The following is a 25,908-nucleotide window of genomic DNA, read 5'->3' as shown; positions in this document are numbered from 1 at the left end:
GCTTAGTTAGAACTTTTCCCCAAAGCCTAGCTTACTCTTCCTTGGGGGGGGAGGGGGGGCGCCCCCAGAGAGATGGCAGGAAGTGGGTAACTTCACAACCAAAACATTGCCCTGTCTGTGAGCTCTGTGGTTGAGTGGGGAAGAGAGGTTTGAAACTCCAAGTGACCGGGCCCAGAGTTCATTCAGTACGTTGTTTTCCTCAGTGTAAGATGAGAAATTTTACACATACCGCCCAACAAATCATTCTTGATATATGTGTATCTATAAACACACGCACACATTCTCTGTTCCTCCCTCTCTCCGGCCATTAGAATTTAGGGCACAAGCATCGCACCCAATTTATTATTCAGTCTCTGGTAGTAAAGAGCTCAAAATGAAACCCTCACTCGTTTATTAAGACCCCGGAGCGTCCCTCGGGCCAGACTCCTGGGGAATTGTAATAGACCACAAAGCCTTGACCTCCAGGTCTCGGGTCAACTCCTTCCTCCGCTTATACAACTTAATCGCTATTAAAACACCTAATGGGCCCTTAATTGGGTTGATTATTTTACCTGGCCCAGAAAGACTAAACTTTCTCTTAACCATTATCTGTTATCCCCTCACTTGCCACAACCCCTCACCCCCAACCCCGCAAAGTGGAGGAAAACAAAAATTTTTGGAAATGTGGAAGAGCCATAAAAGAACCACATTAAAAAGAAATGTGACCAAAAACAGTAAAAGAAACCCCTACCCATCAGAAAAAAACATTAACTTATGTTCCTACTGGTTTATAGCTGGGCTGAGGCCTTTAGGGAATTGTGATGTGGTCCATTTTCTTGTGGTTTCCCACTGATGTATTTGTGAGCACCTGGGAAGAGAGTGAGGAACTAACGGGCACTCTGACCGCTGTGGCTCAGTTGGTTGGAGCGTCGTCCTGTATACCGAAAGGGAAAGGTTGCCGGTTCAATTCCTGGTAAGGCCACATGCTTAGGTTGTGGGTTCAGTTCCTGATCGGGCCCGAAGGCAATCGACTGATATTTTTCTTTCATATCAATGTCAATGTCTGTCTGTCTTTCTCCCCCTCACCCCCATCCAAATCAATAAGCATGTCCTCAGGTGAGGCTTTTAAAAAAAAAAAGAATTGGCCACCAGCCTGGCCGGAGTTACTCAATGGTTAGAGTGTTAGCCTAGGAACCCAAGGGTCACAGGTTCGATTCTGGTCAACGGCACGTACCTGGGTTGTAGATCCCCCGTCCCAGTTGGGGCAAGTTGAGGAGACACACAATTGATGTGGCTCTCTCACATCGATGTTCCTCTTCCCTCTCTCCCTCACCCCTCTCTTCAACTCTCTCTAAAATCAATGAAAAAAATATCCCCCAGTGAGAATTAACCAGAAAAAAGTGTCAAGATGGCAGCATGGGAAGAGAGAGGGCAGGTGGGGCTGAGAACACCGGCTTGAGGGGGGCCTTCAGGTGACTCCCTGAATGGCTGAGTGTCGGTCATCTTCATAGACTTCACATCTTCCATGGTAATGACATTTCCACTGAACAGCATGTCCAAACTATGCCAGCCATAGTGTACGTTCCAACAGTTGCTCTCCACGCCCACCCCCTACCCCGCAGAAGTTTAGTGAGAGGAACCCCCTTCCCGTGTTAACAACAAAATAAACAGATGCAGAATGAGGACGTTTGCCCCTTTCCTCTCCTTTCTTCGTGTCGGGCCTCTAAAGCTCTTCCCTTCTCAGTCACCAGAGAGATTCTAGAAACACCTTCTTGCTCTTGAGCAGAAAGAGAATGAGAACACTGAGGCTCCCGGGAGGGCAGGGGGGCCCACGCCTAACGCTCACCTTGCTAGCGCGCACACAGCCAGCAAACTGGGAATTCCCTTTGTCAGGAAAAGATCAGAACGTGGCCCGCACGGTTCCAGGGGAGAATCAATAACCTAACCGTCAGAGGGGAAAAGGGAGGGAGAGCAGGCACTAATTCACTGCCCTTTCATCTCAACGGAAGAGCAGATTTCCTAGGCGACACGGCCTCCTCTTTCCTCCAGTTTTGTCCAGCTCACACCACAGGAAGCACGGTGTGGACACTTGCATGAATGTCTGCAACAGTCGTTAGAAATGCACTCATCAATAGCCAGACATAGGGGGAAACTGATCACCAATAGCCAGACATAGGGGGAAACTGATCACCAATAGCCAGACATAAGGGGGAAACTGATCACCAATAGCCAGACATAAGGGGGGAACTGATCGAAACTGATCACCAATAGCCAGCATAAGGGGGAAACTGATCACCAATAGCCAGACATAAGGGGGGAACTATCATCAATACCTGGGCATAAGGGGGGAACTGATCATCAATACCTGGCCATAAGGGGGACACTGGAGATGCAAGGTTTATAAATCATCATAGAGGTTAGTCCCTCTTATTGGCAGAGTGCATGCCTTCCCCTTCATTTAAGGAAACGAAGGATGTGGTTTATCTCCTGGGCATCCCAGGGGAAGGGTGAGCAGGTCTCCACACAGACACTGGGCCTCGGCACACACTCATTCTGGGGGACAGAAGGAATTGCTGTACTCCCTGAGATCTGAAAAATGACCAAGAAGCACAAGCCCCACCATCTCCAGCAACTGGGGACCGTGCCAGCCAGCACCCCAAAAAAAGTCAATGGAGTGTCTTCTGAAAGAAGCCAGGGGTTTGAGAACTTAACTTACCCGAAGGGGGAGGAGGGTCAGACCCCTGAATACTAGGGGGTGGGAAGAGGAAGAACCATATACATGAAGCTTGGCGATGGGTTCCCACGCCTCCTGATTCTCTGAGGACACCAAGGACAGCTCACTTGACCCGCACCCTGAGAACCTCGGGCCTCCCAGATAACCCACGCGAGCTCTCGCCTGGACAGGAACTGCCATCCGGCTCAGGGAGGCCAGGGCTCCCACGGCGGCTCCAAGCTCTCCTCGCCGTCTTGTCCAGCCTTCCCCGTAGGGCCCTGGCCTTGGAGAGCCACCCTGCTCCCCCCACACGCTTCCCTAGGTATTTTGGGCACCCACGCCACGGTCACACGGCGGACCAATTTACGCTTCCGTATCTAGAAACACAGTCTTCTGGGAAAAACAGGCTCTTTTCGGTGTGGCCGGGGAGTTTAGCCACAGCTTGTAATTTTGGCTAAGGAAGTGATTTCCTGTCTGACAGGAAGCAGGAGCCAAAGCTGACTTTAGCTGCTGCAAACCTCTGGCTTCCAAGTTAAAAGGGAGAGAAAGACAGCACTTCCACTTATCAGGGAGTCAGAACCCCGAGTCTTCCAAGAGCAGGAACCTCTCCCCTGACCCCTGTTTATTAAAACAAGTTTATCTAACAGACAACCCCAGTGCATTCTGTCCCGAAGACGTAGGCTTGGGCCCTGCTTTTGTAACAACACAGCCCTTTTCAAGCTTCTAAAGACATAATTACCAGTGGAGTCTTGAACTTTGCCCAGATAAAGGCTGATACACCAGCCTCTGCTGTTTGTTTCTCTAATCAACTACATTCAAGTGTGAACAGACTTCTGCGTAGCCAGTTCTCTCTCTGAGGTAGAGTAACTCGCCCCCCTTTCTTCATCACGGGGTGCATTTTTATGGGCCGTAGAATACGTTTTGATTCGGAAAATCCCACCGATGGTATTCCATCGAGGTGCTTGTAAGAGGAACACACCCTAACAGGAGAGCTAAAACTTCCATTGTTACCTGAAGTCACACTCCCTTCCTAAACCCACAGCCATCCCGCTGCGGGGAGAGAATCTACAGCACAGCTCGCTCTGGCCACTGCCAATTCGCCAGGCTCACGTTAACGCTCAAATTTAAAAAGAAACACCCTGCTCTCCCTTCACACAAACACCCACCCACACCCCCAAAACTCTGCAGTGGAAGGGCGGGTCATTAAGGAGAAAACAAACCTGCGCTTTTCCTGTCGCTCATTGACATGTTTAGTAGCTTCTAAATAAAAAAATAAATAAAAAAATACGATTTTCTGGCTTTATTTTCCCTTCTCAAAGCCATTTCGCAGCCAGCCCTGGGCAGTAAACAGTTAATATTCCCCTCTCCCCTGCTGCCTTGAAAACCAAGGAAACAATTGAGACATTGTCCAGCGAACAAGACTCCCAGGGACTGACATTTCTGTTTATGTCCCGGTTCTCAGCCTGTCAATTTCCACTAGGCTGCCTGACCCGCACCAATACCGTCAGCCCCGAGCTGAAAGGGCTCCGCTTCATTTATTTTATTAAAGTTTCGGTGTCTGTTTTTGATTCAAACTCCAAACCTCCCCACCCCCTGCCTTTTCCCCAGAAAGTTGCCTCCTAACTGGGAGGCTGTGTTGCAATTCCTTCTTGGGACACCGTTGCCAAGAAAAGTAACAAAATATTTTCGAATACCAATGTTTTTGCGTGGTTTTGCCAAAGGGGGTGGGGATTGGGGTGGGGACCCTACACAAGTCACCCAGCCTTAAAAAAGCCTCCTGGGTTCGTGGAAATAGTCTGCTGAGATGTGTCCATAGGAGTAGATGCCTACGGTGACCTAACATCCAAACTGCGGCGCTCAGAAAACATCGAGAAATCCACAGATATGTCCGCAAAACCCAAACTTCAGGTTCAAAAACAAAAAGGGAACATCAATATTTTCCTCCCAACCGAGGACGCTGCCCAGCTAATTGTAGGAATTACAGCCCCAAAGTTCTCTTCCTGGCCGCCCACGCCCCCTCCACCACCCCCGCCGCCAATGCCAGCCCTTTTTGAACATGGGGGTTGCGTGAGCGACACTCTGGGCCCTGCTCCTGACACTTTCTCTCCATGGAAAGCATATACAGCAGCGAGCCCCGTTTTCTGTTTGCAGAATGGGCACGGACCGAATCACACCCCATGAGCAGCCGCAGAGTCCAACAGCATCTGGCATTGTGCAAGGATCTGCGATGGAATAAAGGAAGCAAAGTTCTCCGGCTGCGGCCCATCACATCCTGTCACTGAGCTAGGAGGTCTCCCTCTTTCCCACTGGCCCCAGCCCATCATCTCTCCACATAAGGCACAACACACACACACACACACACACACACACACACACATACAGTCCAGGACCCCCAAACCGGGAACTTTTACAAGGAACAAGATACTTGAGAACTGGAAAGCTACAGGGCTCTAACCTCCCTGAGACCCCCTGGATCTCCTCCTTTCACCAGTAAGCAGACCAGTCAAAGGCTGGGCTGGGGCCGTCAGCTGTCCCAGAGGACCACAGAGGGAAGTCCATACGATTATCTGTATATAACCACATTTTCCAACTAACCAGCTATACCTTCCTTCCCCCTCTCCCTCTCCAAAAACAGCACTTGGCTATCTTCCCACTGCTGATTCTTTGTTTAGAATGGAGGGGTCTCCTCCCCCTTTTCAGCTTTGCTCCTTTCTAGACCCTTTCAGAGCCTCCCCAGCTCGGGCCATCAGACACTGAAATGAATGGTGATACCTTTATGGCATATTTGTATCTAACAGGCCATTCTCTCCCGTTTCCTAAAAGGAAGCCGTGCTGGGCAGTCACCAGTGATTACTGAGCACAGGTTGAAAGACAGAATCCCTAAGGGTCAAGGGTAACATTCACAGCCACCTCCTTCTTCCTCCTGTTAAGGCCCTAATGAACCAGGATAGGGCATAGGCAAGACATTAACTCCTTCCTGCCAGAAGCTTCCACTTGCCCCATGTAGTGAGCATCACAGCTCTGGCACCTCCCACGGATCTTAGTGTGAACAATGTCTGCTAGGAGCTCTCCCTGACAAGCCATCTACAACAGCCCCGGACCTCGGTCCTTCCCTGTCCCATTCTCCTGCTTCATCCGCTGCGTGTCTCCTATCTCCACCTGAAACGACCTTGCTCGATTTCAGGCTGAAGAAGGGCACAGTGAGTAAGAGCTTAGCTGCTGACCAAACTAACACTGCCAAACTCTGGCTTTCCAGCTATGAAGAAGCCTCTTCCCTTCTCTCTGGGCGTCAGTTTCTTCATCTGTAAAGTGGGAACAAGGATAATCCTAATACCTGGTCTCCAAACGGTTGTATGGATTGCAGTAACGTAGGCAGAATCTGGCCCTTAATTTACGTGGTCAGAATATCATTTATTTTTATCTTATTTTGAGTGTTTATTAATTTAATTATATATATATATAATTTTCCCCCCATATTATTTGTTTACTGGCTTGGGTCTCTACGAATCCCTTCCCCTCCCCACCCTAATAGAATAGAAGCTCCATGAAAGCATTAATATCTTCTTGCCCATTGGCATGTCCCTGGCCTGTCTCCTCACGGGTCATCACTAAATACTGGTCGGCAGGATGGAAGGAAAATAAAAGGGAGGGCAGCGGAAACCAAGGCAGATACCTGGCTCTTCAGCTTGGGCAATCAATAGCCGCTAATTATCATCACCTCCTCAGAGCAACTTTCGTCAACTGATACAAAGGGGCCAAGACAAATAAAAAGATCTTCATGGGTTACGAGGTCTGCGGTCTACAGACATACTCAGCCCAGATCACATTTCAGTCCTGGCCTCCCGGTTCCCTCGCGCTTCCTGGAGGACGAAGAGTTGGGGAGATGTTTGGAAGGGCCCAGGCCCGACACAGGGCCAGGAACCACATCCCAGGGAACAGCCCTCAGTTACCCACCAGGGCGCCGTCCCCTGGTCTGCCCATTTCAAGTGACGATGCTTTTCCAAAGGGCAAATGAATCATGTCAGACCAAAAGCCATTTTAAAAGTACACTTTGTAAAAAACATGTGCACTATAGCACATTTCATTTATTAATTATGCCATGGACTGGGGATCAAAGTGGTAGAAATCTCAGTGTACTCGAAATAAATGGCTTTGTGGTTACCTAAATCCTCGGGGTCCCCTGGAATGTAATTCCTTAGGCAAAAACAGCTTCCCAGTCCTCTTGCCCCCACACATACCCCAATAATACAGAAGAGGGTGATGACTCAGCATCGGACCTGCATGAGGTAATTACTTGGGTTTTTCACATTTTCGTTATGTGAACAAGGAATTATTTCTTTCGAACTGCCTCCTAGTGATGGGTTTTCAGTTTTTGTTATTGAATCTCAAGTCCCGCCCCTTTTCCTTCCTGCCTTCCACTCTTACTCCTCTTTCTTTCCAATTCATTTTAAATTGAAAATAACATACACAGATGTTGGAACTCAAACAAATTCCAAGTCAAAAAGACGATGGGATGCTGTATTTAAGCACGTGAGCTTTGCGGTCAGAAAGATCTGGATTTGAATCTTGGCTTTGGCACTCGCCTCTATGGTACATTAACTTCTTTAAGCGTTGGGTTTCTTGTCTTTAAAATGGGGTAAAATCACCCACTTCAAGAGGGACTGTTGGGAAGACGGGTGAGATTAAAATGCAGAAAGCTTCTCTCTGTCCCAGGGCCAGGTACCCAGCCCCTCATCAATACCTGGCCGAGTTATTCACTGCCCCTGCCTGCCTGTATTTTCCAGACATGGGGCCAGTACACAGTTTCTGCACCTCGCTCCAAGTGAGTTGTTCAAATCATACTTACATTCTAGTTTAAAGTTAATCCTCTGGCTTAGAGTCCTACCAAAGAAAAGTAATTTCCTTAGATGTGGCTTTTAGATAGCAGACGCCCAATCAAAATCACAGCTCCTGCACCAACTGCTGGCAGAATTTGGAGGCACGCTAAGTAGATACAAAAGGAACGCAGAGAGAAGACTGGCGGATTTGAGTGCATTGAGGTTTAGAACTTCATCATTTAAAAACCCTCTGAGCAAAGTTTTAAAACATCACAGACTGGGAGACAGTATAACCAAGTCTCTAGATTATAGAAAGACCTCCTGTAAATCAACAAGAAAAAAAACTATCTGATTCTTTTAAATGAGCAGAGGATCAAACCAGGCAAGCCACAGAGGAGACAAAAAAACAAACAACAAGGTTGTCAACCTTCGAAGGAAAAATACTAAAAATGCAAATTAAAACATGTCACTACACACTCATCAGACTGGCAAAAATTCAAAGTCTGACAGGACCAAGTGTTGGCGAGAGTGTGGATAAAGAAAGTGGCAGTGCCCTGGTGATGCACTTCCAAACGGGTCCCATCATTTTGGAAAGCTTGACCACGCCCTATGAACAATAGTTGAAAGCCAGCAATTTATATCCTACCAATTCCTCCAGACAGTACAAACCCCCAGAGAAAGTTATCCACATGCCTGTGCCTACGTCCGCTACCCACAGATGGTTATTGTAGCACTATCTGTCATCCTATGAAACTGTAAGCAACCTAAGAAACTATCAATACAGAAATGGGGAAACTGTGGTATAGCCATACAATGGAGTAATACACAGCATTTAAAATGGGCGAACCAGATTTCAATGTACAACATGGGTACAACTCAGGTGCAATGTTCAATGAGGTAAGCTATAGAGTATTAAGAAATATAAACCCGCTTACTTAAAATTTAAAAACCACTCACATTAATGTAACGTAATGCATTATAGATCCACTTACGTGTGGAAAAAAGTACAAAAACCTGTACTGGAGAGACACCGTATTATAATGGTTCTCTCTGGAGGGAAAAAAATCATGAACTAGGGAAAGGAACATAGTAAGTTTTGTTCTTTGAAACACGAGAGAAAATGAGTAATTGTTACATTAGGTGGCAGGTACCGGAGTGTGTGTTATATTATCCTTTGTAGCTGACGCTATGTTCAGTTTGAGAACTGCCAACCATCTTGGAAAACTCCAATACTTAAAAAATCCAAATTTGTACAAAAGATAAGAGTGACTACGCCTGGCACTAAAATACTCACAGAAACCTTTCATCCAATGTAAACCACAAAAAGATTTGGAACTTCCCCTCCAGTTCGTAGACAGGCCCAGGCTGTGTGAAGGAAGATACAATTGGAGATGGAGGGAAAGCTCATCTTGATCCAATCTCTTCTGTTGGTTCCCTTCTTTGGCGGTGAGTTCATACCTTGTCCTCTAGAAACCCACAAAGCCTCACTTCCTCAACAGGAACTAACAGCATCACAAAGGCGTGACAGGCCTCTGAGAGTTTCCTGGGGAAGCCTGGCCGGCACCAGCCTGGGTTTGTGTCTGGGAAGTTGCCCCGCCCTGGCTGTGTCCCTGGTTCCTGATGGAAGCAATAGAACACCTAGAGGTGAGAGTTTCAGTGGAGTCACATCCCCTGCATTCAAATGCCAGCTTGTCACTTACACCTGTGTGACCTTGGCCATACCATTCCTCTCCTTAGCTAGGCCTCAGTTTCCTCATCTGCAAAATGGGACAGTACCAAGAGCTAATTCATAAGGGTCTGTGAGGACTGAATCATGAAAATGACTAAGAACAGTAAATTAGTAAAACTAGTAAGTTAGTAGAGCAGTAAAGTTACTGAAACTAGTGAAAGCTCAGTAAACCTCTGGTATCATGATTTTGAGTGCATCTCTCCATTTCTCAATGCATCCATTTTTCTTAACAATCACAACAAGGGCTGTATATCAAATCAAGAGAACTCCGGAGTTCCCTTTCAACATGCCAAGTCCAGGATTCAGTCTGACATTAAAAGAAAAATCAGGACTAGGAGAGCTATCGCAAAAGAACAAGGCACTGGTCCAAATGTGTAATCCTGTTGGAACTGAGGCTCCAGGAGGGCGCATGACAGAAAGTTCCCCCAGCCTTCCCCTGGCTTCTGTTCTGACCTCTGGTATCACACCCCTGGGCCCAACAGGATACCAACAATCCCCACCCTTGGCTGCGTATCCAGCTGATTCCCCGTTGCCAACTTTGAAAACCTTTGGAGGAAATTCACATCGGCATCCAGACACCGGAACACTTGGCCAAACCCTACCCTGCTGGCCTCTGTACACGGCGCTGGCCACCCCTGCCACCCCAGCCCATTTCCCCACGCCAGTGGCCCGCCCTCCCTCTCCTTGACAAACACCCTCTCCGCCCACTCACTTACTCCACACAGAGGTCCAAACACCCACTAGCTCACCGTTATGTCCTCTCAACGGGTTATATTTTTCAAATCATGTTCTAAAACTTAACCACAAGGCTGTTGGCACGAGAGCTGTGCTTATGTCTCACATCAGGCCTGGACTCACAGTGCGGAAAATAAATCAGGACAAGAGTCATCACAGGTATGTACCTAAAACAGACCGGATAAATCAGGAGTTGATTTGTTTAAAAAAAAGGAGGGGGAGGACTAAGCATTCCAAATTAAATGTGTAGAGGGTATTAAAATGATCACCCTCTTTGGACACATCTTACTTTTTTATCACGCACCTTGGAAAGGTAGAGGGGAAGGAAATGAGAAGACCATTCCCGAAGTCTCATTTTTTAGTAACCGTCAGAAACATGACTGTGTACACTGCAGACATTCACAGGTGTGAAGCACAAAAAGTGGGTCGAATCTGCACGTCACGCCGGGCCCCTGTCACGTCCTGTAGGACCTATGGACTGTGGACGGCAAGGAGACATCCCATCCGTGGGAACAACTAAGTGGAATAAATTAAGACAGCCAAGCCACAGCCCAGATCCTACGCCTGGGTTCATTTTCTTGGGCACATTCTCATTCCTGTTTCTGATGACAAATGTTCCTTTCCTACCACTTTCATTTGGAATGTGTTTTTAAGTGGCATGTCAGTAAGAATTTCTTCACTGTGCCACCTGACTGGGCGCTGATAGATCCAGTAGGGAGTCTCGACTTGGGGACACTTTCCCAAAAAGTTGATTGCCTAAAGCACAAATGACTGGTGTGATGTGTCTTAAAATTTATGACAGGGGTCTTAACCTAGACAGGCCTGTAGGGGGAGCTCTCACATCCTATGTCATTGCAAGAGGCCTACGGGAAGGACTCTCTGGTCACTGCAGAGCTCTATGGTTGTAACAGTCCTCCCCTTACCTTCCTCTTCCCCTCTGCAAGCTTCTTCCTCTGTCTTTGCCACGTGGATGCCAAGGCTGCAATCCTTTCTTTTTCTGGAATATATCCTTTTTGGTGAGAGCATACCTCCTTGGCCTTCCTCTATCCTCCTTCCTGTTTGGCCAATATTAATCCATCAATGTATGCATTCTTTCCCTTGGGCGCTCATCTCTCTTAACACAATGCTCCAGGCAGATCTCCCCAGCCTACATTCTGGGTGCAAACACTGCACTCTGTTCCAAGACCTTGGAATGGTAGTTGTTGTTTGGAGGTGCAGGCTCTTTCCATGGTAAAGGAAAATGGAAAGTAACTTCAAATAGTAAAGTTGTAATAATCAATAAATCAAACAGAAATAAACACCCGTATGCTCATTTTGCCACCAACTGTCCGTGATAAGAAAGCAACACTCCTACAATGTGTTAACAAGGAGGGATCACTGGGGTTGCAATGGCACCTCCTTTTTATGTAGGTTATCATCACATTTTTCAACAAAAAGGGCAGGACTTCCTACCATCAATTAACTAGTTGTTTCTGAATAGCCGTAAGGCACAGTAAGAAGAGAGCTTTAGGGCAAAGATGGGGATGTTAGGTAGCAGGCAGAAGAGAACACTCGAAGAAATGAAAAATATGAAAACAGGAATTTCATGAAAATACCTAAAGTTCATTTTCAAAATTCCCTGTGATCACAGGAGGAAACCATGGAAACTGCTTGTTTTTTCACGAAAACCTCTCTCTAAAAGTTGTTGGTAGGAGAAGAGTGGGCACAGTGTGTCCCCCTCTGAAAGCAACTCTCAGATCGGCACAAATCAACCCATTTGTATAGAAGGGCAAGTGTGTTCTGCTCACGTGGGTCCCTAGTGACATCGTAGAAGAAGAATCAGTTCACAGTCCAACATTTTTAATTCAGAAGAACAACTTTTTGATTAAGACACAGAAAACAGTTCTTGGTTGAAGTGACAGAAAACCACCTCCAACTAGCGGGCTTCCTAATTGGACGGTCCAGGTTTGTGAGGCTGGCTACAGAGAATTAAATGGTGTCATCCAGACACTCCTCCCACACACGCCTTCATCTGCAAATGTGCGCCCTCCATGCCGCGGGACCCGCGCCTGCATGCTTGTATGTGTGTCAGAGTAGCTGCAAGGAGCCACAGATTTAGATCTTCTCTTCCTGGTGAAGATGAGTAAGTATCTTTGCGTAAATCACATGCCTCCCAGGACCAGGACAATAGGGCAAAGGTAGTTCCCCATAGTTAGGAGGGGGAGAAAAATGCTATGAGCAGGGGGAAATGATGCAGAGATAAATGTCTTCTTTGGACCTCTACTCTTGAACATTTGGTTTCTTATATGTACTGGGAGGTCAGCGTGTCGGTGTTATTCTCAATACCTGAAAACAACCTGATAATTTAAGAGGAAAGCATGAGAAAGATACCAATACGTGCTTTGTGGGAGGGGGGTGGGAAGGGGCTTGAGGGAAAAATGAAGGGAAAATGCTTGGCTAGATTCTAAAATTGGAAATGGTTTCTATCAGTCAAACTTACTAATCCGATCTCTGACAATGTCTTGCCTTGGTCGTGGCAATTATGGGTTCCAGACATTCCTTCATTTATAGGCTTTGGCGGAAGGGGGCTGCTACCTCTTTCCAAAAAGATGTTTTTTTCCCGAGTTTCAACTGAATCATCTCGAAGGTTAGCTCAGAGAGCCCTTCTGCCCAGCCCTGCTCCCCTTCTGTTACTGAGACACTTTTATTAGATTTTATGTTCTACCTCCACCCATCAAGGTTGGCTTCTTCCTTGAGTCTGCAAGGGTTGGGAAACAAACACTTCTCTTAGAATCTGACGTGTGTCCCTGAGTCAGGCCTAAATTCAGGAGCATTAGAAGGAAAAGAGTGAGAGGTGGGGGTCCAAAGACAGGTCTTGGAAATGGGACCCTCTGCACCTGACATGGCCTCTGGGAGTCATGGGATGGTTTAGTCCTAAGCTTTGTAGTATGGGCTTTCCTTCCCTCCTTCTTCAGCATTTTTTAAAAATATTTTATTTTATTGATTTTTAGAGAGAGAAGAGAAAGGGATAGAGAAATAGAAACATCGATAGGCTGCCTCCTACACACCCGCTACTGAGGACTGAGCGCACAACCCAGGCATGTGCCCTAACTAGAATCAAAGTGGTGACTTCTTGGTTCATGGGTCAACGCTCAACCACGGAGCACACGGGCCTGGCCTTCTTCAGCCTTTTTAAACCCTTGCTCATTTCTTTACCCCAGCACCTGAGCAACACAGACAGTGTCCCCGGGAGGGAGACAGGCAGCTCGTGCCCTGGGAGCAGGACGAACAAGAGGCCTTTCGTCCACTGCACTTGGACACATGGTGACCCAACGCATTCAAGGCTACTCCACAGCCCGAGTGATGCACTTAATCACTGCCCGGACCTACCCGCGATGCAGGCTCTGGCTGGAAAACAGATTGCATCACACCGCTCAGAGTTCTTCACGAGCTTCTCATTGCAGACAAGCCACGGCTGGACCGACAGCACGCTTTCGGGGACGGGCGGGGCTCAGATTCATCTGGGTCCCACTGGGAGGGTGACCAAGACATCTGCCACATGCTGCTGCACTAGCAAAGGACTGATGGACCAGGGATCGCTCAGCCTACGTGTTCTCCTGCTGCGCCCTGCCCCTCCCTCCTCCAGCCAACTCAATGGATCTTCAAATCTCAAAGTCACACCTTTCAATGAGGCGACAGGGCCAAGTGCTCTCTGGGTCTCTTTCAAAAGACAAAATCTAGCCCTAGCTGGTTTCGCTCAGTGGTCAGCGCGTGGACTGAAGGGTCCCCGGTTCAAATACGGTCAAGGGCACGTACCTCGGTTGCAGGCTCAATTCCTAGCCCTGGTCAAGGCCTGGGTGGGAGGCAACCAATCAACGTGACTCTCACGTTGATGTTTCTCTCTGTGTGTCTCTCCCTCCCTTCCACTCTCTCTAAAAAGCAATGGAAAAATATCCTCGGGGGACGATTAATAACAACAAAAGAAGACAAAATCTATCCTGCAGAGTTTCAGTAGAGGAATGTGATATGATCTGGCTAAGGATTTAAAAGGCCATGTCAAGTGTGGGAATAAACTTAGGGACCAACGATGGAAGATGGGAAGTTACAAGGGTGGGAAGTGTGGAGACCTGTGGAGACGCTTCGGCAACATCCAAGTGAGAGTTGAGAGTAGACTGGACTCCAGAGGTCATCATGGAGCAGGTGGAAAGTGGTCAGATTCCACAAACACTGGGAAGGCAGAGCTAATAGGACACGTGAGGCTGATGGACTGCATGTGGGGGTGAGAGAAAGAGGAGTAAAGATGATGCAAGGTTTGGGGCCTGTGCCACAGTGAATGGCGTTCACCTTTCTGTTAGGTTCAGCTCTGGGGTAACAGGTTCGGTGGTGGGGAAGGGGTGGAAATAGCAATTTTGAACCTGGACATGTTATATCTATTTGGTTTCCAACACAAAGTGGAATCTGACTCTGCGGGGAAAGCATGGGGCTGGAGCACAGGCCTGAATAATGGCCTGAAGATGCATTCCTACACGTGGGGTCCGGGGCAAGCAGCTAACTCACTGTATTTTCACATCCTAATACGCAAAATGACATAACAACGAACTTCCCTAGCCAGATCCTCTAGGCTCCCTCCCTTCAGATCCCAGCGTATTCCCAGGGACAATTCTGAAATTCAGGTGTCCCCATCGTATTAATTTACTCAAACTAGTGAAAATCTGACCCACAAGCCGGGAACAAATCAATCACCAAAACACTTCCTGAAATATACCCACTTCCCATAATAAATAATCCAGGGCTGATTTCCCAACTGGCCAGTCTCTTAAAAAGCTCAGTCACCCCATCCCAGGATCCCCAGGAAACGGTCCGTTTAAACGAAGATTGTAAAGCAACAGACATCCTACGAGCCTGACTCTCTGGTACAAGACGTCAGATAAATGCTAGCTAGCCACGTTCCACGTCAACACCACTGTGGCGATTAGAGGCGCTCCTCTCCGAGATGGAATGCATGAGGGTGGGTTATCAAGTTACTGGCAAGCCTTGCACAGTGTCATAACCCGAAATTGTATTTCCCCAAAGCATGCTACCACCTCACGGGGAAAGCAGACCTGTGGGCCAGTCCTGTGCTCACCGGGACGATTCTGAGCATGCAAAGGTAACAATGAAGCACCCTCATGCCAGACTAATCAACTCCAGTCCCTCACCAGAAACTGGTTTTCTGCTTAATTAACAAAGCACCACAATAGGTAGGGAGAAAGCCACATGCAAAGACATAAACCATGGGGCCCCTTGGCTTGGAGAAATGGACAGTCTGGTTGGAGAGACAAGCCCCATACGCAGAGTTAATCAGCAAGACAGAAACGACAGCAGGACAGGATGGCTGCCAAAGGCACACTTCTGTTTTATTTACTGGAAAAATAAACATGGGCAAAACCATGAGTTGAGCTCTAAGTCGATCCATGTTAATTTAAAACAGGCTCCCATGCTTGGTAAACAGAGCAGGTGCTGAAACTAAAACAATTTTCCGAAGTTTGTTCCAATCTTGTCCCTGGGAGGCTGGAGAAGAGCTCCTCGCTCGCTCGCTCTAGGACACCTCCTTATAAAGGTGCCGTCACCCTGAGGCATCAAGATCCTGCCCTGCCCTGGCCGGTTTGGCTCAGTGGATAGAGCATCGGCCTGTGGAGTGAAGGGTCCCGGGTTCAATTCCGGTCAAGGGCACAGGCAGGGGTTAGGGGCTCGATTCCCGGGGGGGGAGGGGGGGGTGCAGAAGGCAGCTGATCACTGATCTCATCATTGATGTTTCTATCTCTCTCTCCCTCTCCCTTCCTCTCTGAAATCAATAAAAATATATTTAAAATGTCTCAGAAAGAAAGGTCTTACCCTAAAGAAACCAACTGTCTGCATGACCCAGTGCTTCCCCAACCCGATTTTAGGGTTTTTCCAGTAACCCACCAACATTAGGTGAGACAACTGTCAGGAAACATTGGCCCAGAGTGCCAGACTTTTTCCCAAGCACAAGACACAGCACTGAGACCGACTGGAGGCTGCCCGCCTGCCCACACTTTCTGTGGGTTGATCTTAAACACAGCAACAATTGGCATGTTTGAAAACTAGGTAGGTTTTCCCAAAAACATCACCGAGTCATATTCCTGAGCAAGGTCACACGCAGCACCAAAGAAATAACATCTGCGCAATAACAGGCCATTAAAGGAAGGGATATTAAAACTAAAGACACCCTACAATTAGTTGAGGTTATAAAAGTATTCACCAAGAATTCTACAGCCGCCCTCCTCTGTGCTGCAGGTATTGAGGAGAATTACTCTGTGAGGCGTCTAAAAAGAATACATGTAATTCTGAAAAAATTCACAAGAACACCAGCTGACTTGAAAACCTACTAATCATTTACGAGCAATCCTTTGGGTTGTGTGTTTTGAAGGTGAACGGACTGGGGATGTTTCAGTGGTTCTCAACCTTCCTAAGGCTGCGACCCTTTTATACAGGTCCTCATGTTGTGGTGACCCCCAATTTCATTGTTACAAATTGAACATAATTAAAGCACAGTGATTAATCACAAAAACAATATGGAATTATATATGTGTTTTCAAATGGTCTTAGGTGACCCCTGTGAAAGGGTCGTTTGACACCCCCAAAGGGGTCGCGACCCACAAGTTGAGAACCGCTGCTTTAGATGGTGGGATGCTCGGGTCTCCTCTCTGCAGCTCGGTGGAATTTAACTTCCCAGACACACAAAAGTCACTCCCATCATGGTAAGTCTAACTCCCACACATTCGCGACAGTTATAGAAATGGAGACCTTGCAGGATGGTCCTTTGTGGCTCTTTATCAGGACATTTGTGTAAGTGTTGTCCTCTTGCTTTCCTTCCTAGGAATCTATCCTAAGAAAATACTTAAAGGGGAGGGGGCCACAGAGAGGCTCATCACAGGATTCGTTAGAATGGCAGAAACAAAAGGAGACACTAAACGCCCAACAACAGGGCATGGAGTGAGCAAACTGAGGAGTAATACTATGGCTGTTATGTGGTCAAAGACCCTTAAGGATTTTAACGACATGGGAGAGGTGCTTATTCACGGCATCACTTTTCATTCTAAATAAATACAGGGCTGGAAATACTGAGTGCGACGATGAGCTCCAAGATGTTAAAAACAAATATAAATATTAGTACACGAGAGGGACAAGTCTAAAGAAAATATACCCAACATACCAAGTGATTTCTGCATGGCAAAATTATGGCCTAGTTCCCAAACTGCCCTCAACGAACATACGTTTTACGCATGAGGAAAGCTACATTTAAAAAGGAATTTCACTTAATTTAGAGGTAGGATTTGCAATCGAAAATGAACAATTCGCACCCTTCCACAGTTTCAGATCAGTCACTGAAGATACGCACTTACAATTGGGGATGACTGTGAGGCGACGACTCACCCATGAGGGAGGGAGTCTCGCCTTCAAAATTCAAGATGGGTACATGTGAGGAGGCATGAGTGGAACGGAGAGTACAACAGATCAAGGGGTGCGTGTTTCAAAGAGAGGGATCTCATCGCAGTAGAAAGGCAGGACCTCCCTAGAGCCCATATTACACCAAAGGACATGGAAGACGTGAGCATGTATCTCTCTATTCAGGAGCAGCCTGTGTGGACCACCCACGACTTCTGAGCAGGGGCTCAGACAGCAGGAGGGACGGCGGTGGGTGACTGACTTGTGATCTCACGGTTGCGAAACTCCTTGTGATTCTCATCTGAAGCGACAGAGCCGCGTTTACATAATCTTTCTTGGTAGCGTGTCCTCCATCGCCACGGTGGTCGGACGCCACGCCACGGACCCAAACCTCAAGAATGTCAGGATTCCTCGCCGTACTTTCTGGAAGCAGAGGAGGACACTTGGGCCTTTAACGATAAGACTCGTACATCTTGGGGTTCACTGCCCTCTCTCCCTTCAGAGCACCCCTGATCCGAACCCCTACTTCCCCCTGAAAAGGGACCACCTGGTCGCCGGCTTCTGGGTGTTCGAGACGCACAGGTCTCCTTATAAAAACAACAGCTGTGTGGTGCTCGCTGGCTTGTTTATACCCTCAGAGAAACTACTCACCACCCTTACCATGGTTCTGTCTGTGAAATGGGAAAGTTCTGACTCAGCTGCTGCTGGGAAATGTGTGCCAAGTATTCTAGAAAGTCTAGTTGAGTCATCGCTAAAGGGGGGGAGAAGGGGGACAAACCAGGGGAAAGTGTACACGCAGAGGAGAGAGTGAAGAGAGCGCACAGGGAAAAGCGTTTAGGAAATGGGCGCAGGTCCCCACGGCCACACCCCCCACATTCACCTGTCCCTCCCTTCCCAGTGTGTCCTCAGTCCTTTGCAGCAGCCACACCAGAGACCAAATCCCCGAGCAACCCCGTGACTCCCTCTCCAGCGAGGCCAGCAGGTGTCTGAGCCCTGCCACCCTGGCCAGTGGGGGCGGGGGTGCCCCCCACAGGCCTCAGCATCCCACACGGGGCCCGTTTACGTGTGTCTTTGAGGCTGGGGGGTTGGGGGGCAGGGGGTTAAGAGCTGGCATGACCTGGGCCAGGCTGCCTTCTGTCACATCCTGACTCCCACAACTGGACAAATATTTCACCTCCTGGTGCCGAGTTCCCCCTCCCTCTGTAAAGTGGGGATAATGAGCACCTATAAAGCACCGAGAACCAAGCCTGGCACACGGGACGTGCTACAGGCTTATTTGCTATTGTGGTTATTATCATCCATCACTGACTCCACCTATTGCCCCATTACTTTGGGGGCTCATGAAACCCAGTATCTCAATCTCCCAAAAAGACAGCTCTTAAACCGGGATACACATTTTTCCAAAGAAGGTACATGAAATGTACCAACAGGTCGATGGAATGGCACTCAACATCTCTAATCATTAGGGGAATACAAATCAAAACCACAATGAATGAATACCTCCCACCTGTTAGAAGGGCTATCATCAAAATACAAGCGATAAAGCGCCAACAGGATGTAGAAAAAAGGGAACCCTTTGCACCACTGAGAGGAGTGTAAGTTGGTGCAGCCACTATGGACAACAATATGGAGATTCTTCAAAAAATTAAAAATAGAACTACCATACGATCCTGCAAACCTACGTCTGGGTATATAGCCAAAGGGAAATGAAAACAGGATCTCAAAGAGTTAGCTGAACTGCCATGTAATTGCAGCAATATCCACAACAGCCAAGACATGGAAACAGCCTAAGTGTCCATCAACAGATAAACAGATGAAGAAAATGTGGTATGTGTTATATGTACACAACAGACTATTATTCAGCCATGAGAAAGAAATGGACCTTAAAGCATTGTGCTAAGTGAAACAAATCAGGCAGAGAAAGACAAATAGTGATATTCCTTCTATGCAGAATCTGAAAGAGCTGAACTCACAGAAGTATGGAGTAGACTGCTGGTAACCAGGGGCTGGGAGTTGGGGAAAATAGGGAGCTATTGATCAGAGGGTACAAGTTTCCAGTTAAAACGTGAGTTAAGTTCTGGAGATCTAATGTATAGCATGGTGGCTATAATGATAAACTTGAAAGGTGCTAAGAAAGCAGATCTTAAATGTTCTCACCACCCAAAAAATGGTAACTATGTAGTGTGATGGGGGCTTTAGCTGACACTATGATGGCAATCATTTTATAATAAGTGTATCAAGTCAACACACTGCATGCCTTACACTTATACGATGTTACATGTCAATTACATATCAATAAAGCTGGAATGAATAAGTTTTTTAGAAACCTCTCCCACTGCAAACCTGCTCCCCTCCAATATTCCCCATTCAGTGAATGGCATTCTCCAGCCACCTCCGACTGACTCCCTTCTCCCTCAACACCAATATCTAAACCATCAGCAAGTTCTGTTGATGTCCCCTCCAGATCTGTCTGCTTTCACCAACCCTGCTGCCATCAGCTTCACACAAGCCAAACCCTCACAATGATTCCCCACAATGGTGGGCTAAACACCAAGACCTCACCAGAGCCCCCCCAGGCCACTCTCCCTGCGCCCTAAAGACCTGCCACTGTAGCTGGCTTCCTGCTTCTCTCACAGCCAAGTTTTGTTCTGTGTGTTTTTTTTCCTCCTGAGGCCTTTGTCCATGTATTTTCCTTCTGCCAGGAACGTTCTGCCACTTTCCACGTCTTCTCTCAGACCTTCGCCTGGCCAACTCCATGGAAGCCTTCAAATGTCATTTTAAATGCCATTTCCCCAGAGGGCCTTCCCAGCCTGTACACCTCACCAATTTCTCGGTCTGAGTCCCTTCTCCCTGGCCAGACCCGCTCGCACCCGGGACTCCTCAGGGCCCCTGGAACAATGACTCCCACCTGGCAGGTAGGGGTTACTAGGGTCTTGCTGGGCCTCCGGCTCGCAGCAGGGCTTCCTGGCACACCCCCTGCCACCAGCATCCGGCAGAAGAGCAGCCCCTCAACACGCCCGCATGTACTGGATAGCGAAGAGGATGCTCTCGGGGTCGCTTTTTGTTGTTAACTAGGAGTAAGCCTCCCCACGCCCTGAACTCCACAGAAACCAACAGCAGAAGGCCCGCCATGCCCCCCGAGCGGACTTGAAAATGCTCCACGCATCGTCTGAAGTTCTGACCATCACGCCATATCCCATGGAGAGTTTTCCGCTGGCTTTCAGCGTTTATGCAAGAACAACAACAACAAGAAGTTCACGGCACAGTCTGGAGGGCTTTGCTCCTTGGGGTTCAGACGGCTTTCTCACCCCACACCCGGTGCTCATCACCCCGCAAGACACCCGAGACCGAGAGCCGCTGAGAAAGGTACCCTAAGGTGGACTCCACCTCCGCTTCAAAAGGAAGCCCCCAGGACAACGTGGTGGGAACTTCTGAAGCCTCTCGCCGTTTTGTAAGATACACGCTGTACCAAAACACCACCATTTGGGGTACAGGATCTTTTTCTGTCGGGTACAAAGGAAGTGAAATGAAAGCCTTGGTACAAAGACACGGGGGTGGCGTCCAGGGAGCAGCCTGGAACCCCTGTTTACCGGCCCTGGAGGCAGCCCGGCCAAGACTCGGGCTCAACCGCTTACACAAACCAGCTGCCTGGCACTCCTTGTCGACAAAACAATTTTAAATATAAATTGAAAAACACCACAGGGAAGGAAACATGAGCTACTTCTGTGAATGAGAAAATAGGACAGGAGGCTTGGGGGGAGCGGGGGGAACCTGGTCCTTATGGATGGTGTCTTGGAGATGGGTGGGGGGGGATGGAGAAGAGAGAGATGGGTTTGTGTGTAAATTCCTATTTTTGGGCTAGTCCGTGTCCGTCCGTCCATCCCCCCCACCCCCGCCTCCAAATTCAAAACATCATCCTTGAAGGATAAATTATAACAAATAAGATGGTATAGCCATTACAGGAACTAAAGTTCGTAGGGCTTGCTTCTAAATTTAAATACTATTTAATCAATTGAACTCCACTTGTTGAGAATGTTTATTCTATACATCAATATTTTGTAATGTGGTAATCCACATACCACATGGAAAAAAAAAATCCAGTCCGACTAAAATATTCAGACAAAATGTTTTTGGCTCCCATGTGAGAAGTCTGCCCCAAATATGGACCGGGGAAAGGTTACTTTCCTAGCAGACTGCGACAGTGACAGTCTCCAGTGATTACTAACAAGCACTGAACACTTCTCTACTTTCAAAAGAAAACATTAGAAATCATTATGAAACTGGTTGGCCCAGAAATCACAATAACTTCCAATTTCACAGAAATTAGAAAGCAATCCTTGGACAACTATTTTGAAACACGTCTTATGAAACGCTGTGATGTGACAACATTTCCTTTAAAAAAATGAAAAATAAAATGTGAGGAAGAGCCCAGTGTCTGGGTGAAAACTCGCCATTCATCAGTGCATCTCCACATGGACCACAGTCTCTGGCCAGCGTTGAACCAAATGACACATCATCAGCCATAAGGCAGAGGGACTCCTTTATCCACACAGGCATCCTGTAACCTGCCAGGCCAGTTCCGGTTGGCACATCACTCTATGTCCAATGAAAATGCAATGAGAAATGTAGTCCCCAAGGTGTATGACTCCTCAGTCCCCAAAACTGTATGTGGTCAACAATCTCCAGCCTTGTTCCACCTACTTTCCATCTCCCTCTACTAATACCCCCTGCCCCCAGCCCATCCCCAGCGCCCAACACCCCTCCTCCTATATCCCCTTGGTGTCAGGTGAAGACTGCAGAAATGCACAATTACAGGGCTGACTCATATAACCAAAGACACCAGTCAGCTGCCACAAGCATTAAGTATTTCACAAATTTGGTTTCCTATTGTCCAAGCTAATGGCTTTTCTCCTCTCTCCAGCTCCCAGAGCCCACCACCCACCCAAACCCCCCACACCAGGGCCCTTCCCCAGGGCAGGTCCCCAGGAATGGAGCAGAAAGCACAACAGTTACTGTTACAGCTGCCACCTGGGGCCCCTTTGGACAAGGGTTTCCATCTCAAGGGTGGTGTTCTCCCAAGTGGTTGCCATGGTAAACATGCCTTCGACTAAACAGCAGAGGGAAAAACCAAATCCCTATCTCCTCTGGCTGCATTCCTCACCAAATCCACAGGGGCTCCCAGAAAAAAATATGGTTTAACCACTGCTCGGGGCAATTCATTCTGCAAATGAAAATATAAGGTGCTCAAGGCCGACTGGTGGCATCTGTTCTTATGGGGTTTAGGAGGCAAGTGTTAGAGAGGAGGACAGTCAACCTACCCCTCTCCCAATGTCCAAAACCCCACTCCTGCTCACCAGCGTGGCCCGTGGACCTCCCGGACATACCTATGAGGTGCGGTGTCCACTCTGAACCACTTCTAAGAATTACAGCTTCTCTCCACATTCAAAGAGAGAAGAGTCCTCCAAGGGATTTTAAAGATAATATCCTATCTCTCTGTACATAAAAAAAAAATGTGGGCGAGTCCCGCACCAAGCATTTCCAAAAGCAGAGAAATAAATGACAAAGCCTAGACCCACGCTGGGAAATTCGGGGTGGCAGGAAACGTGGAATGGGTGGGCTTCCTCATATCCCCTCGAGGACTCGGATAATCACACTTCTGTAAAATCTTGGGGTGTCGTTACCACACGGTTTGACAGGGCACCCCATTTCCTAGGAGAAAGTTGCGTCGGAACCCTGAGCCAACCACTTCTTTACACCGATGACACCGTCCCTGATGATGACCCGATGGAGAGGGAGCAAAACAGAACCAGCCATGGGAAGTGAGCGTCTCTCCCTTAGGGGAGGACGTTCCACAAGGCCCCGGGAAGGGAGCACAGAGCGGGTCCAGCCCTCGTTTTGGCCACTAGCACAGCGTGTGACATTGGGCAAGTCACTTAAGGCATCTCTGGGCCTGTTTCCTTTTCTGAGAGCAGGTTGGGCCTACCTGAGCGCTAAGGTCACTTCCAGCCCTGAAATCTTGGCATCATAAGAGCATGTGTAATTAGGAGCATCCATTTTATTGTGGGGTTAGAGGAAGGAGGAAGTTTCTGGAGAATGTCAATCTTTTCTACGTGCCTTAGTGATAACAAAAATTCCTAAGACATTTTCACAAACAATGACCCAAGATGTGGCTTTATGGAAATAAATTATTTTCTGATAGATATACACATACATCCACATATATATTTGATATTCCTATAACAGAGGCAAATTCGTTAAATAATATATTCTCAATTACAGCAAGCTACAAAATAAGGAGGCAGTTGACCTGAATTTTGACACAATGCATCCGAGATCTTTCTACTTAAGAAAATCATTTTGCCATTTTTAGAAATTTCAAGTAACACGGAGGCAAAATATATTAATGGGTAACATTTTGTGATACTTAAATAAAAAATAAATAAATTGTTCCGTGCTTTGCATAATTCTACCTGTCATAAAATTGTTATAAAAGTGTCTCCCATTCATTATTTCGAAAGTATAAAGTCCAGCTCATGACATAAATCTAAAAGAGAGAATATCCTAATATGGCTGAGCTATCTTCTCAAGAGGTTAATTTATAAATTCCACTTTCCGAGCCTACAAAAATATATGTAGTGCATTAAAAATATATGCATTAGAAAGTGCATTAAAAATATATGTAGACACACACGGTATGGTGTAGTCTCTTAGTACTACAAACAAATGGCTCCTGTATTAATTAAACCCTGTGCTTTCAAAGCCATGGATGTACAGATTAAATTTAATTTAAGCCTTTCTAAGTTCATTTCTTGGATCAATCCATCATCCCAGAAGACATTTTTCTGATGTTAGTGGAGAGTGTTTCTTTCCAACAATTAAGATAAATTGGGGGTAGGGGGCTGGAAAAAGTCTAATTTCTAATTCCCTCCTCTGCCACTCACCTCCCCTAAACGACTTTTTCAGGAAAGATTTGGAGTACGTACTATAGTCTTTAAAACTGCCTTGATACCATCTCCAATCTGCCCTACACCACGATGATTGTGCCTACTAACTGGAGCCCACGAAGCTCGACTCTACCCCATGCTAGGAGAAAGGACAGGTGGGAAATTTTCCAGGAAGGTAATAATCGCTAAGGTCCAATAGAAGAAAACAGGTACCTTCTAGACATACACCATATCCAAGGATATGCCACACAAAATATGTTTAAAGAAAGAAAGACTGACAAACAAGGCCTGCTATCAACCAAAGAGCATGTTCTTCATCTTCCCCCCAATAAAGGAAGCGACTGCCTCTGTCAGGTCACTCACAACAATGTGCGCCGGCGACGGAGAGCGTGCGTCCTTGAGGGCTTGTCTGCTCTGGAGGGTGCCTGCCTGGACATCGAGCAGCGGCCATTTCATCTGCAGATACTGGGGAGCAAACAAAACGAACATGGAAAGTGATTATAGCAAGGTAGTCAACCGAACACCTTGTGTGCCTATATGCATAACCCATGGATGCAGACAGTAAATAAATAAATAAATAAATGGGGGGAAAGAAAATAAACATAGCAGAGAAATGCAAAACAGCTGCCCTGAGAGAGAACTCCTGGGGTTCATGACACATGGATCAGAAACTGAAAAACTTAAGAGCGTGTGAATAACATCAACGACAGAAAAACCATCCAACACCCACAAGTTCTTCCTTAGAGTTCATGTTCAATAGGTACATGTATACAACATCAATATTATTACCCATCAAGCTATAGGTAGCTTCAGACAAAATGACCTCATCAACACTACACCTCACTTAGAAGGAGCGGTGGGGAGGGTGGGACGGAGGGCGGGAAGAGACACAGAGATCTCCCGGAGGAAGAAAGCAAGTGGAGTCTCCAGCCAGTGTCCCAAGAGACCATCAACTCTGAATGTTCTCTTTCAGCAACAGATTTCTAAAACGCCCCCCTCCTTCACGTGGAAGAAGCTGAGGATACGTGTGGAACTGTCCCTTGCTGGAAGTTACTCAAGGAAGGTGAGGAGGGAATTCCTCCTACAGAACAAAAATGTAGGGTGTTCCCCCAAAAATGGATACACACTAACAGCTGATAACTCACTTAATTTGGAAAATGAACTGTATGTTAATAAACACTGACTTCATAATCACTCAAACTGTGTATACATTTGGGGGTGACAGCCTGTATTTTTTGGTAAAACATGCACAAACACGGCACAATACAACTTATACCTTCAACTCAAAAGGCTGGAGGAATTCTTAAATGCATACAGGTTTACCATGGAGAGCAAGATAAAGACAGAAGCCAATATGTCTATCTCCACCCTTGTCTGAGGTAGAAAGTGAATACACAGCGCAAGGGAGGGGGGCCACTTCTATCAAAAGTGGCATGGCCAGCTTTCAGGGGGACGTACACCATCAACCGATGCAACTCCCCATTGGGCAGATAGGGAAACTGAGGTAAGGTGGCCTGTCTGGTCACTGAGACTTTTAGCACAAGCACGTCCGGGCATTTGACT

The 25,908-nt window shown here is 47.2% G+C and overlaps 1 protein-coding gene across 14 annotated transcripts in view; it reads right to left on the bottom strand.

Moving 5' to 3' along the window:
• TCF7L2 (transcription factor 7 like 2) overlaps positions 1–25,908 on the bottom strand; it is a 201,386-nt gene that overhangs the window by 115,400 nt on the left and 60,078 nt on the right. For all 14 annotated transcript variants that reach the window (XM_015557977.1, XM_015557980.1, XM_015557979.1 and 11 more), the window contains exon 3: positions 24,709–24,810. In XM_015557977.1, coding sequence (XP_015413463.1) covers positions 24,709–24,810 — 102 coding nt within the window. The remainder of the gene's footprint in view (positions 1–24,708; positions 24,811–25,908) is intronic.

The sequence above is a fragment of the Myotis davidii genome, unplaced genomic scaffold, assembly GCF_000327345.1.
Source record: "Myotis davidii unplaced genomic scaffold, ASM32734v1 scaffold107, whole genome shotgun sequence".
Lineage (NCBI taxonomy): Eukaryota > Metazoa > Chordata > Mammalia > Chiroptera > Vespertilionidae > Myotis > Myotis davidii.
Note: the sequence above shows the minus strand (reverse complement) of the source record. Positions and strands in the feature narration are given on the sequence as shown.